Source organism: Perca fluviatilis, chromosome 8, assembly GCF_010015445.1.
Source record: "Perca fluviatilis chromosome 8, GENO_Pfluv_1.0, whole genome shotgun sequence".
Taxonomy (NCBI): domain Eukaryota; kingdom Metazoa; phylum Chordata; class Actinopteri; order Perciformes; family Percidae; genus Perca; species Perca fluviatilis.
The window spans coordinates 41496734-41510116 of record NC_053119.1 but is presented as its reverse complement, the minus strand read 5'-3'; the positions used below and the strand labels follow the sequence as shown (position 1 = coordinate 41510116).

The 13383-nt window shown below is 42.8% G+C and overlaps 1 protein-coding gene across 1 annotated transcript; it reads left to right on the top strand.

The window, feature by feature from the left end:
* Positions 1 to 151: 151 nt before the first annotated feature.
* Positions 152 to 7481, top strand: si:dkey-238o13.4 (uncharacterized protein LOC560780 homolog). The gene is made up of 6 exons (XM_039809409.1): positions 152 to 436; positions 1166 to 1273; positions 2840 to 2979; positions 3747 to 3843; positions 5134 to 5258; positions 5948 to 7481. The coding sequence occupies exons 1-6, from the start codon at positions 352 to 354 to the stop codon at positions 6122 to 6124; spliced, it is 732 nt and encodes a 243-aa protein (XP_039665343.1). The 5' UTR covers positions 152 to 351; the 3' UTR covers positions 6125 to 7481.
* The last annotated feature ends 5902 nt before the right edge of the window (positions 7482 to 13383 follow it).

Here is a 13383-nt window from a genome sequence, read left to right as displayed (position 1 = left end):
TAGGCATTTTTTTTAACTATCAAACAATAATTTGGTGCCCCCCGCAGAAACTCCGAGGACCCCATAGGTGTGCCGGACCTCCTTTTGAAGATCTCTGCTCTTGTCGTTCTCACACACTGACACCGCTGTCCCGGGGTGAAGACAGCGGAGAGCCTCTTTTGTTGATCTGCAGGCGTGGCTTCAGTGACACTGGTAGAAGGGCGGAACTGTGGCCCCTGAGTTTAGTTTAAAGCATCCTGGTCTGCCCAAGATGCTCAACACAAGCCAGCAGCTTCACTTCCAGCACATACACGAGTCCTCCTCCATCCTCCATCCTCCATCCTCCAGCAGGCCTGTGCAGCTGCCGCCAGCATGTCAAACTCGGACAGGGTTGTGTTAGCTCTAGGAGGAGCGGGCACAGTGGGCTCTGGGATAGTGAAAGCACTGCTGGACAAAGGTAAGCTCCCAGGGGCCACTTGGAGACACACACACACACACACACACACACACACAAACACACACAAACTTCTCTACGGCTAAATCGACCGGAAAAATTGTGAATATACTACTCTATGAAGCCGATAAGGATATTATATTTTCTACGTCTCACATGCAACTTAATTTGGAAACTGTCTTAACAGTTTTACGCACAGGTGACTCTCGGATTTTAAGCAGGGGGGTTGCTTCACGATAAACTGCAGAGCAGACATTTATGAGTAATTTACTATTTTGTGAGAATATTCTGGCTTTTAGTTGTTAAATGACCATTAATCCAATGTTGATGGTGCGTATAAGATGCAATCTATTTGGCTTCTTCATTGTGCTGTGCTGCCTCAGTGCTCTGCATGAACCAGTGCAGGAGACAGTGCAGCATGCCGTGATGAGAGTCCACTTGTTTTGGATTTACATTACACATCCATAGCTTTGCTGTTTGGATTGAGCAGAAAGTTACCATCTGCTGCCCTGTCAGTTTATCCCTCTGATGGCCTTGATAAACAGATTTGGACAATGTATGCCTGTTAGCTAATTTTCATGTGAAAGGGATTAGTCCTAATTTATATGTGTCAAAGGTGCTGGTTTTGTCTGTCTGCACAATAGATTCCTTTAGTATCTGATGTGTGTGTGTGTGTGTGTGTGTGTGTGTGTGTGTGTGTGTGTGTGTGTGTGTGTGTGTGTGTGTGTGTAGGTTTAAAAGTGGCAGTGATCTCCAGGGACAGCAGCCGGCTGGAGAGGCTCCAATCATTTGTCTCTCCCAACACAAAGGATAACCTCACCACTATAGTGGGGAATGTGGGTAAGTTGGGTGACGCATCCTTCCATCAATCATTCATATACTGTAGATAGCTGTGTGTCATCCATTCATCCACTGAACCCACCACATGTGCAGTCTCTTCAGTGGGGGGAGAGGGGGGGATTGTTTGCTCTTCAAGGCAAAGACTGTTACCAGCATAAACACTATTAATTAAAAAAAAAAAAAACAATGGGGAAACTCCAACTCGACTGACCAATGTTGTAACTTCATCACTACATCATTCCCTTACTCACTTACTCAGTGGCTGCGTCCAAGATGTGGACTTGAGACTTGGTGACTTGGACTCGAGTCGACTAGAGTCACCGTTTTGATGACTCGTGTCTTGATTTGACAAAAAATAAATGACTTTAGACTCGACTTGGACTTATAAGTGACAGTGATACCTGGTTTAGCTCACAATACATCCAAAGTAGGTAGCCATATGCAACACTTGAAATGCAACGATGCATCTGTAACTTATTCTTTTATTGTAAATGAATGATTTTCTGTCCGAGCAAAACATTCATCGCAATTCCATGACCTCCCGGAAACGCTAACTTACAGTAATATACACCGTAAAGAAAAGAGCTTTAAGACAGCAGGTGTGGTAAAAACACCACTGCTTTTGTCCAAAGTGGCTGCTAGAATCAAGACAAACTGAAAGTTACATATACTGCCACTTTAATGACTAGAGACTTGAGTTGAGGCATGATGACTCAGATAGCTGTAAATACAAAATACTATAATTTAATGTTGTCATGTTTCTGTCTAACTATCAAGTATGCTATGTAGCGGCAGCAGCGCAAACTGTGAATCATGATTGGACGACTCAAAAAGCTCCCGGTATGTGATTGTCATGATTGGATGACTGGCGGTCAGTCTTTGCTATGGCAACACAACATCAAAGACCCCCGATGAAGCCTCATTAGTCGGACCAGACCACCACTGCTCATTGAAAAAAGTGACTTGATTTGGAACTTGACTTGCCTTATAGTCTCGCTTTGCCAGACCTTCCTCCACAGCGTTGCAGAGGAGGGTCTGACTAGTCTACACAGCATTCTGGGATGGGAGAAAAACGTGCTCTGGTTTATTGGCATTTCTTTAAACAATCACAATCGTCTTGGCCGGTGCCTCTGCGCCGGTGCCTCTGCAAAATAGTCTCAGGGAGGAACTTGTTTTGGTGGAACATGTGTACGTTCAAAAGTAGTTTTAGTCGTGCAACAGAAAACTCAGATTGGACAGATAGTCTAGCTAGCTGTCTGGATTTACCCTGCAGAGTTCTCACGCGGCTGTAGTTCCAATGAGACAACCTGTAGGGGAACCGAAGAGGGAAAAGTCATAGTATGCCTTTAACCATAGTCCTCATAAATCCACCGGAGTTTAAAATTACAACACAAAGAAAGAGGAAGGTAACAAGGTAAAAAGCATGACATCCAGCAGAATTTCGGGCGGCAACGGAGCAATCCCGGAAGTGGAACGTCGTGGACATAGACTAGACTTGCCTTAACTGTCTCAGCAGAACCACCACCTGGAAGCTTTTTCTCTCCTAAATTCTTCTCTCCGTTCCAGGGTCAGAGGAGGGAGCAGAGGAGGCGAAGCAGGCCCTGCTGAAAGCGGTGGGGAAGGTGACAGACATCGTCTCCTCTCTGGGCTTCAGTTGGTGGCAGGGAGGACCCCCACACACCCAGTCTGTCAAAGACCTACACTGGGTGAGCACACACACATAAACCAGACATCGGCTAGACCAATACATGAGACTGCCAATGGTTTTGATTAAATATTGAATTTTCTTTGCATTCAGGTAACTATATATGCATTCTATTACTTTTAACAGTTATAGTGGAGGTAATGGTAGTTGTAAGAGTAGTCATAGTAAGCATGTCCTGGTTTTCCTGTTACATCATGTCTAGTCTCGCTTTGCCAGACCTTCCTCCATAGCGCTGCAGAGGAGGGTCTGACTAGTCCACACAGCATTCTGGGATGGGAGAAAAACCTGCTCTGGTTTATTGGTATTTCTTTAAACCAATCACAATCGTCTTTGGCAGTGCTAAGCTCCGGACGGAGCCACGGTGCCTCTGCTAAATAGACTCAGGAAGGAACTTGTTTTGGTGGAACATGTGTACGTTCAAAAGTAGTTTTAGTCGTGCAACAGAAAACTCAGATTGGACAGATAGTCTAGCTAGCTGTCTGGATTTACCCTGCAGAGATCTGAGGACCAGTTAACCATAGTCTTCACAAATCCACCGGAGGTTAGAACGCGAACACAAAGGAAGAGGAAGGTCACGGACATCCAGCCGAAAATGAGGGACATTCGGTAGAATTTCCGGCGGCACCTGAACAATCTGGAAGTGGAACATTGTGTATATAGACTTCATCATGTCTGAATGTTGTTGCAGAGGCTTTTCCTCTGCTACAAAAATGATATTTCTGATCCTTGTCAGATTATTTCATGTTTCATCTCCTGTCAACTCTGCAGGTAATCGAGACATTACTTTTCAGCACATTTGTGTCATGGAAGGCCTTCTTCCCCTTGGTGAGGGACGACTCCAACTGTACCTACACCTTCATAACAGGTGATTGCTTTAGCCGTTTATTTCTACCATTAGCGTGGGTCTGTCAAATTTATGTAATGGGGTGTAGGAGCTCATCAGTGCATGTGAGAAACACTGAGAGAACGGAACTGCTGTTTGGTTTTACTACATACAGAAGCCAAATACAAAGGCTCATGCAAAATGAGTGAGTCATTCAAAGGCAGTTTGAGTAGTTGTTTGGTTTATGAACATGGTGGAAGATGTCGTTCAGTGTTTCCCAAAGCCCAAGATGACGTCTTGTTTTGTCCACAACTCAAAGAGCTTCAGTATTCAATAAGAGAATTTTTAGTTTTTTTTCATTAAAAAATGTACTCAAATCAATTAATGCATTATCAAAATAAAGGTATCCTGAGTAAACTTTGACATAGTGATAATCCATCAACATACGTTACTCTGAACTTTCCTACTAGTCAAAATAATTCATAATTTTAGTTTCTTTAACTCAGAAATTAGGTATAATGGTATAAGTTTAAAGGTCCAGTGTGTAACATGTTTAGTTGTTCATTATCAAAATCTGTGTTGCCCATTCATAAACTTGTCCTTTTCATGACTATTTACCACCACCATCAGTTCCAAGTATTCCTTTTGGCTTGAAATGTTACATTTCCATTCACATGAACTGGGGTAGACGCTCCATATTCATGCTCCATCTTGAAATACGTTAGCCAGTAGGGGCATACAGGACATACTGCTCCGCCTTTCGCGTTTTCGCTGTCACATGATAAACTCACAGGTGCTGCTAATGCTGCTAATGGGTATCGTAGCTTCCCGGCCCCGGCCACTTTGAAGAAGGAAACATGGAGGACCACACATATTCAAAATCCTAATTTCAGGAACAGGAGTCTTCTTCTTCTTTGCCCAGAAAAAGAAAAAGGAGATTGAAAAGAGCAAGAGACCGGCTTTTTGACGCGTGGAGGCTACCGTAGCTGTAATGCCTTCTTAGAACTGTGTGGCGAGAGAGTTGATTGTGATATGTGATCTCAACGCTAGATGGGAGAAAATCCTACACATCCCTTTAATTGACCATGAATTCCAAAAAGAAGTGTAAAACTAGTGGTAATATGTTGTAATGAAGTTGGCTAAGAAGGTGTAACAGAGACACAGACTTAGATTTTTTATGCTTTGTAAACTGGCAACCCAGGCCAGGTCACTTTTGACCCGGGAGGACAACAAGTGCATGGTCGATGGGAAGACAACACAAGGGTTAAACAATGTAAAATCATACAAGCCAGTTAGGTTGTTTGGTAACCGTGACTTTCCTGCGTGCCACAGGAGGAGCAGGCGATAAGTTGCTGATGCCTGGTACGGGCTTCCTGACGGTGGGCTCTGCCAGCACCCTGGCCTTCTGCCAGGTTCTACGAGAGGAGTATCCTGAGGTGCCCTGCAAACTCAACCAGGTGAGACTTCAGTGGGATCACACACCAAGACTTCAATTAACAAAACACCAAAGCTGATAGAAGATAGATATCTACCTGACCTGAACTTCTTCCGTGAATCGAACTCCGCTCTGCTGTTTGAAAGACTTTGGGAGTTTTTGGATCCAACCATCCAAACCAAACCAACCAGCCAACATTTTTCAGTTTTCAGGCTGCAGACCCGATAAGAAGGAGAAACACAGCTACTTTTAAACATTATCAAAGACTTGGAAATCAACAGGTTTTTGGATATAGCGCACACATCACCAAGCCAACCTTTTCTAGAAGCTGGTTGAAGGAATGAAAGAGGGACGCTGTGTTCACACGGTCTAACAAGTCCACCACCGGTGGTAAACTTAGAAAAAATCCTATTTTGCACAGCTACATGTAAACGGGAATATTAGTGGAATATTCACTTTCATTAGCCATGTAAACAGCTTAGTCGGAATATCATCTTTTTCCGAAAAAGTGCAAAAAACTGAACATTATGTGCATTGTAAACGTAGTCATTGTGGTGGAATGCATACAATTACTATTTGTAGCTATTTGTACGAATGGTTCATAAGAACAGCCTGCTCCTTCATATCCTTCCTGTCATCTCTAACTCACTATTGCGTGTATCCTCCCCTCTCTCTTCATCCCTGTCTCTCTTTATTGATTGGTTCTGGCAGGTGAAGATCGACGCAGGTGTAGCCACTCCAGAGCGCATGACACCTGGTTACCTGAACCACCTGGACCTGGGCGAGGCGGTTGCCACCCTTGTGGAAAGACGAAACACCTCCCACACCGTCTTCACTGTCAACTGTCCTGCAGACTTAAAAACTGTCCTTCTGGAGAGGAACCTTTAGACTTGGAAACCCTTGCTCCAGCGCTCCCTTGTTGTCACGGCGACACATCTACACCTCTTCTGCTTCTACTCTTACTGAACTCTCCAGAAACACATTTAAATAGTTTTTGGTTCCTGTGTTTTCTTCTCCCACAAGTCTGTACCCCATCCATGCCCAACTTTATGTGAATTGTCTTTTGTTTCAACTATTACTGTATAATCAGCCACCTGTTCTCAGATTAACTGTTTTCTCTGCATGTGTTATGTGTGATATGTCTGTTAAAAAATTGCACAGGATTTGAAATCTCACCTTCTCATTGTGGCCTGCTTCTGTACAGATATTATCACACAATTCTGTTCTGTCTTCTACATCGTTGGAAGGCATGATAGCCAATGTAATCCCACCATTACTACATGGATCTACTTAATACACTTGGTATGAAACTAGACCTCTTAAGCCCAGACCATTGGACAGAGCAGGTGAAGATTGAAAGCACAGGAAGGAGGGATTTCAAGTTCCTCACTGGTATTTGAAAAGAAGAGGTTGTTTGGTTGTAGATTAGCTGAGCGTATATATCTACAAACCTGGAATTAAAGGTGCCCTGTGGAGCTACGGAGTAATGTTTGGATTTTGGATTTTGTTCTGTATCAGCATGCCTAACAGGACGCTTCATAATCTTCCACTGATTGACAGTTGGTGGCGCTAACTGCTCATAAACATAGCAACGCCTAAGTAAAAATCAAGAAGATTGCTAGCTAGCAAACAAATATGTAAATAATGCAGGTTTTTAAGACAAAAACTGACTTTGCAGATGTTTAATGAAGAGGGAAATGGTATTCAATATGTTTGTTAGGCCTACAGAAAGCAAAGTGTAACTTTGCTTACATGACAACTCCACAGGGTATCTTTAACATCTTGACATATGGCTAAAAGTGCAACATGGTTGAAGAGGAGAGGCAATACAATACTGACACGTCGTGTCCTGATATGATTAGGATTTAGGAATATACGTATGTCGAGGACTTGACATTTTTTAGCCCCGAGAGTTTTAAAACGTTTGCGAAGCGGTGGACATATTAGGAAAACTGACATTTGGCGACTGTAGTCTCAACGTAACTGAACTTTACAAATTGGGATGACTGCACACACATTCCTACAGTCTCTACTTGAAGACATTCATGTTGCTGCACTAGGTTGTAAACACAAAACGTGACTGAAGGAGTTAGAATAAAGTGTGAAGAATGAAAAGAGAGTTCAAATCCTCAACATCCCCCTTTCGGACAATTTGACTTTGTTGAATCACACTAAGGTGAAAAATTAAAGTTTAAATATGCAGCATTTTGCATTCAAGTACCAATAAACAAAGATATGTGCCACATCTTTTATCCCGTGTGTTTATTGCTTTTTAAAGACGAGATTGATTGTCACTATGGGGACATTGGAGCACTGAAAGGAAATTAATGCAAATAATACAGAGCAAGTAGGTTGATCTTTGGGGTGGGGTGGGTTTGACACAATTACAGTACATCCCCCTAGCGTGACTCTCTGTCCCGTTCTCAAGCACCAGCACCGACCCCCCATGGGCCCCTTTATCTGCCACCCGTTATTTGGGCCAGCATGTCTTCATAGAAACTAACCAGCCTTAGATAAACTAAACAGAAGGTTGGGGGCCACAGCAAACGACAGTATGAAAGGGGGGTGTTGTCTTGTTTACTTGCTCTGGTAGTACATACATGCTTCCATGACAAGAATGTTAATTTGTCATGCCAATAAAGATGCCTGTGCTGAAGATGTGGACTACATTTAGTCATCAGTCACAGTTTTTGTTTAGAACTTGTCGGCTGACAGCTCAATTAGGCCAAATTATAATTAAACTGCGAGGCAGAACCCATTGGGCCCCGCTTTCTTTTTGCCCTTCTCCCTTCCTTTCTCTCCCCCCTGAAAAAGACGGAAACAGTCAAACACACCCACACAACGGCCATGTTCGCCCTGTGAAGAGGACTCCTCTCACTCTAATAGGAAAAGAAAACAGGCTTTTGTTTAGGAGGGAACGAGGGGCTACAGCCTTCCAAAAGAGACTCAATAGAGTGAGGATCAGTCAGAAAGGACATGTGGATGAACAGATTAAATTAAATGAGAGAAAATTGGGCGAAACACTGGCTTTGATGTGAAAAAGCAGTGTCAGCCAAAAGAATAATGTGGAATCTAGATTTGTTTTTAGTCACACCAGCAGCATGGCGCTAGAGATGGCAATGATGGTCTGTCGGTCGGTTCACAACTTTGGTCCACACTGAAATATCTTGTATACAGTATACAGTACAGCACGTGGATTGGCTAGATTGCCATTGAATTTGGTACAGATGTCAATTGTGTCCAGAGGGTAAATCGCTATGACTTATGCTCTTACCAGTGTATCACCGTGTGTACTTCGTCCAGGGATCCCGCAAATCAGTCCCAAAACGTCCCAGTTAGAGAGGAAATGCTGTAAACATATTCTTTGTAAATCTTTGCAATCATTTACCGAAAGAGCCAAGCAGGCCTGCGTTGTTACACCATCCAAATTTCTTTGAAACTTGCCATTGTCATTATGTAGTTGTCAGGGATGCGGCTCTCACAGACTGTTCCCCAACCCGTCAAATGCCGCTTTTTCGGCATCTGATACCAACGCACAAGGCACTCGCATGCACTCAGATTACACACACACACACACACACACACACACACACACACACACACACCACACACACACACACACACACACACACACACACACACACAGGGGAATGTGTGATTTTATTCTCTATTCAGGACGCCATTACTCCACTACATCTTTACATAGCAAATATTTGTTTGCTGCTATATTCATGTTCTGACTATCGGGTACAGCCCCGACAAGATAGTTTGCCACAAAAGTTTGTGCAAATATTGACGGTGACCTCGGTCTTATTTACACACTTGTAAAATCTCATGACACAGGATAAACAACCGACTGCAAGGACCTCTAGGTGCTGCGCTACTACACGGCTGCATCTCACAACTCTTATCTGACAGCTCCTCGACTCCTCGGTCCTCAGCTGAACCAGAAGTGGTTCTGTCCCTCCTCGGTGAAGTCCGTCTCAAAGCTCTTATTTCTGCCCCGAAGACCGAGGACCGAGCATCGAGGAGGGATCACCGAGGAGCTATAGGCGAGGATACACTGGAAGCCGTGCAGCTGAAGGAGTTGCTGACGAATTCATATGACGCTTCAGAGGAAAGGACGTCTCATCCCTCTAAAAACACATTTGCTCGTTGCCTCTCTCCTCCCAAGATTTCTTTTTTTTAAGATTATTTTTTGGCCATTATTGACAGGACAGATGAAGACATGAAAGGGAGAGAGAGAGGGGGGATGGGGTGCACCAACTGTGTATACAGGCAACAGGTGTCCATATACACTCACCTAAAGGATTATTAGGAACACCTGTTCAATTTCACGTTAATGCAATTATCTAATCAACCAGTGGTGGCGCCAGAGATGTTCTTTTGCTGGTGCTTTGGGGTTGCTGGACGTTTCAGTGAGGGTGCTCTGAAATGTTGAGTTTCCCTTGACACAAATAGGCTAACGTTACACACACTCGCGCAGATGCCCACCCACCTCCGCTGCGGTTTACTAAGCGAGCGAACGAGAGAGATTGATTTAAAGTTGCCGATACAACAGCACCATAGAACTCTGATTAGCCCACCAAACATATTTCATATACCAGCCAACAAGCCAGGTTCAAACAATCATTACTGCAGCTCTCGTACGTTGGCTCAGAAGAGTAATGCAGCAGGCCAAAAACACCACACACATAAAAACACACGCGCATGTAGGCTATCCTTGCATGGACCCCTATCAACTGACTCACTGTTTTATTAATGTATTTATTCATTTTTCTAATATAAATTATACTTATATTATACTAATTTACACAAATGATTATTTATTTATTTATCAACCACAGCAATTTCTTGGGGGTGCTATGGCAATCCTAGGGGTAGCTACAGCACCCCCTAGCCCCTCCCTGGCACCGCCTATGTAATCAACCAATCACATGGCAGCTACTTCAATGCATTTAGGGGTGTGGTCCAGGTCTAGACAATCTCCTGAACTCCAAACTGAATGTCAGAATGGGAAAGAAAGGTGATCTAAGCAACTTTGAGCGTGGCATGGTTGTTGGTGCCAGACGGGCTGGTCTGAGTATTTCATAATCTGCTCAGTTACTGGGATTCTCACCCACAACCATTTCTAGGGTTTACAAAGAATGGTCTGAAAAAGGAAAAACATCCAGTATGCTGCAGTCCTGAAGTAAAGCCTTTGTTGATGCTAGAGGTCAGAGGAGAATGGGCCGACTGATTCCAGCTGATAGAAGATCAACTTTGACTCAAATAACCTCTCGTTACAACCGAGGTATGCAGCAAAGCATTTGTGAAGCCACAACACGCACAACCTTGAGGTGGATGGGCTACACCAGCAGAAGACCCCCCCGGGTACCACTCATCTCCACTAAAAATAGGAACATGAGGCTACAATTTGCACAAGCTCACCAAAATTAGACAGTTGAAGACTGTAAAAATGTTGCCTGGTCTGATGAGTCTTGGTTTCTGTTGAGACATTCAGATGGTAGAGTCAGAATTTGGCGTAAACAGAATGAGAACATGGCTCCGTCATGCCTTGTTACCTCTGGGCAGGCTGCTGCTAGTGGTGGTGGTGTAATGGTGTGGGGAATCCCTTTCGCCTTCAGAACTGCCTTCATTCTTTGTGTCATTGAGTCAACAAGGTGCTGGAAGCATTCTTTAGAAATGTTGGTCCATATTGATAGGATAGGGTCAAACACGGTATTAGTATGGTGTTCCTAATAATCCTTTAGGTGAGTGTAGATGCTTGATGCAACTACAAATAGCAAAACTCAATAGGTCATCACAAATATTAAAACCCCCAGATGTTTCTGGCTCCACCATGAGGTTCATATTTACATTTTTTTGTGCCTCAGCAGTATTAGTACCAATAAGATGGTTCAGACCTGCCCTTTACCTAATGATACAACCAGGGTGCAAATTCCTTTTTTTGTCCACAAGCCAACTGGCTAGTGAATGTTAAAATTTTACCAGCCACTCAATAGTTTAATATAACATTTTTGGCTGGTGAGTGAAGGAAATCTAACAGCATTTGCATATTTTACCAGCATTTGGCTGGTGGCTGGTGCCAATTTTGAGCCCTGGATACAACAGATTACTGTTAGAGATGATAACAACGAATAAGGAAAAGCATTTTTACAGTCAAAAGCTCTGTGTCAAAATGCCCCTCTGCTTTTGATTAAAAACTGGAGTGGCTGAGACCAGACAGATTAAAATTTTAAACCAGAGATGGGAAAACAAGTTGTGATCTTGGCAGTACAGCGCTCTGTCTTTCTTGTGAGCAGCGAGATATCATGTTTCCCTGGCCTGGAGAGTCACTAGGAGTCACAGCATTGTGGGGACAGAAAGGTTATCAGTCTCCAGTGTTTTCCCTAGGTCTGTGGAAGACTTAGGTGCACATAATGGTTATAAGAGGTTTAATGGTCCTCACTTATGAAAATGTTAAATTTTTCAATAAAAAAAATATGCAATTTGACATGCATTTTAGACCACTATGGTCACAATATCTGTGACTAAAATGTTGGTAAGGTTATAGCACATAATGAATAAATAACACTCAAAAAGCTTAAAGAGGGGTGTCTGGGTAGCTCACCTGATAGGGCAGTAAGCCCATATGCAGAGGCTCAGTCCTTGATGCAGCGGCTCAGTGTTCAAGTCCGACCTGCGGCCATTTGCTGCATGTCTTCCCCCCTCTCTCCCCCGTCCTGTCTATTAAAGGCTAAAATGCCCAAAATATTTTATCTTAAAAATAGAAAAGCTTAAAGACAAAAACCTGCTGGGGACCAACGACAATCATTAGATCTGAGAAAATCTGTCATTTAGTTCGTTTTGATGTCCACATGGATTTTACATTCATTCGGCTTAGGTGCAGCACACAACGGTTTGCGTGCTGCAACCCTGAGTATCTATTTAGTAACAGCTGCCTGCATGCTTGTTCCTTTGGAAATGATTGATATAAGTTTACACACTCCAGAGGCTTGTATCATATCAGCAGCCAGCTTTGAGGTCAGAACTCTCGAGTCACGCCATCTCCGCCTGGGTGTGTCCCACAATCCCTGACACTGCAGTAAAACACACTCGTAAACACAGATGTGTGCTAGCATGTCACACAGAGTCAACCAACTATAGACTAATTGGTTCAAAATGTGGTCTTGTAAAGTGTTTAGTGCCAAAGTGTGACAACAGGGTGAGAGAACATTTTACCACACCTGTCATATTTGGAGGAGCACTTGTTTCTTTCAGATTCACATTTCTTTCAGGACAAAAGTTAAAATAATTTTAAAATTATCCTTTTTTCCCCCTTAACCAGCAGTAATTTTTCCCGATGTTTTTTCAACGTTTCCTCCCCACATTTTTAAAGCTTTTTCCAATTTTTTTTCTAATGCTATAAAGTCGTTGTAGGGAATCATGAATGGCATTATTTTTTGACAATTTGGTTGAAAGAAAACCAAATGTCTGATAGAGAAACTTTTTGAAAATGGGTCAAATTTGACCCGAGGACAACGAGAGGGATAAATAAGTACACTCGTCCCTTATACAAAGATTTAGCTTGGGTGTTACTGTGGGATTAAGTGCCTGATTCACTCATACAGACACAAACAGCAGGGCGGATAGTGGACACTGGTGTGATTCCATGTCTGCAGGATGTAGAAGTAGAGAAGCTCTACTCATCTTTATAACCATAACATTTTAACATAAACAGTATAACTTTTGAAGGCTTAAAGTTTAGGATCTTATTGTTATGAATTTCATTTCTTAGGTTAGATTCTTATTCCTATTGGAGAGTAATTAGTTATATTACAATATTACTACACTACTATTGCATTATTTTTGAGTTACTTTCACCAAAATAACAGCAGAAGTTTGACTTGGCAGGTAGCTTGTGAATTTCACCACCGGATCAATAAAGTCTCCTCTTCATCCACTTTAATACATTATTCATAGTATTTTGTATAATTAATATGCATATGAAAACGTAGGCTATAGGCAAGTAGGAGAAAATGAAAATACTCAATTAAAAGTACCTTGCAGTTAAGTATGGCATAGTTACTCTCCACGGCTGATAAAATGTAATGATATTTACGTGTATCGGTCAGCAGCTCGGACACACTGCTGTCACCGGTTGG

Coding starts and splice junctions, on each gene's coding strand:
- si:dkey-238o13.4 (XM_039809409.1), top strand. CDS start 352: ATGTCAAACTCGGACAGGGTTGTGTTAGCTCTAGGAGGAGCGGGCACA. Junction 437..1,165: donor GAAAGCACTGCTGGACAAAG/GTAAGCTCCCAG, acceptor GTGTGTGTGTAG/GTTTAAAAGTGGCAGTGATC. Junction 2,980..3,746: donor CTGTCAAAGACCTACACTGG/GTGAGCACACAC, acceptor TCAACTCTGCAG/GTAATCGAGACATTACTTTT.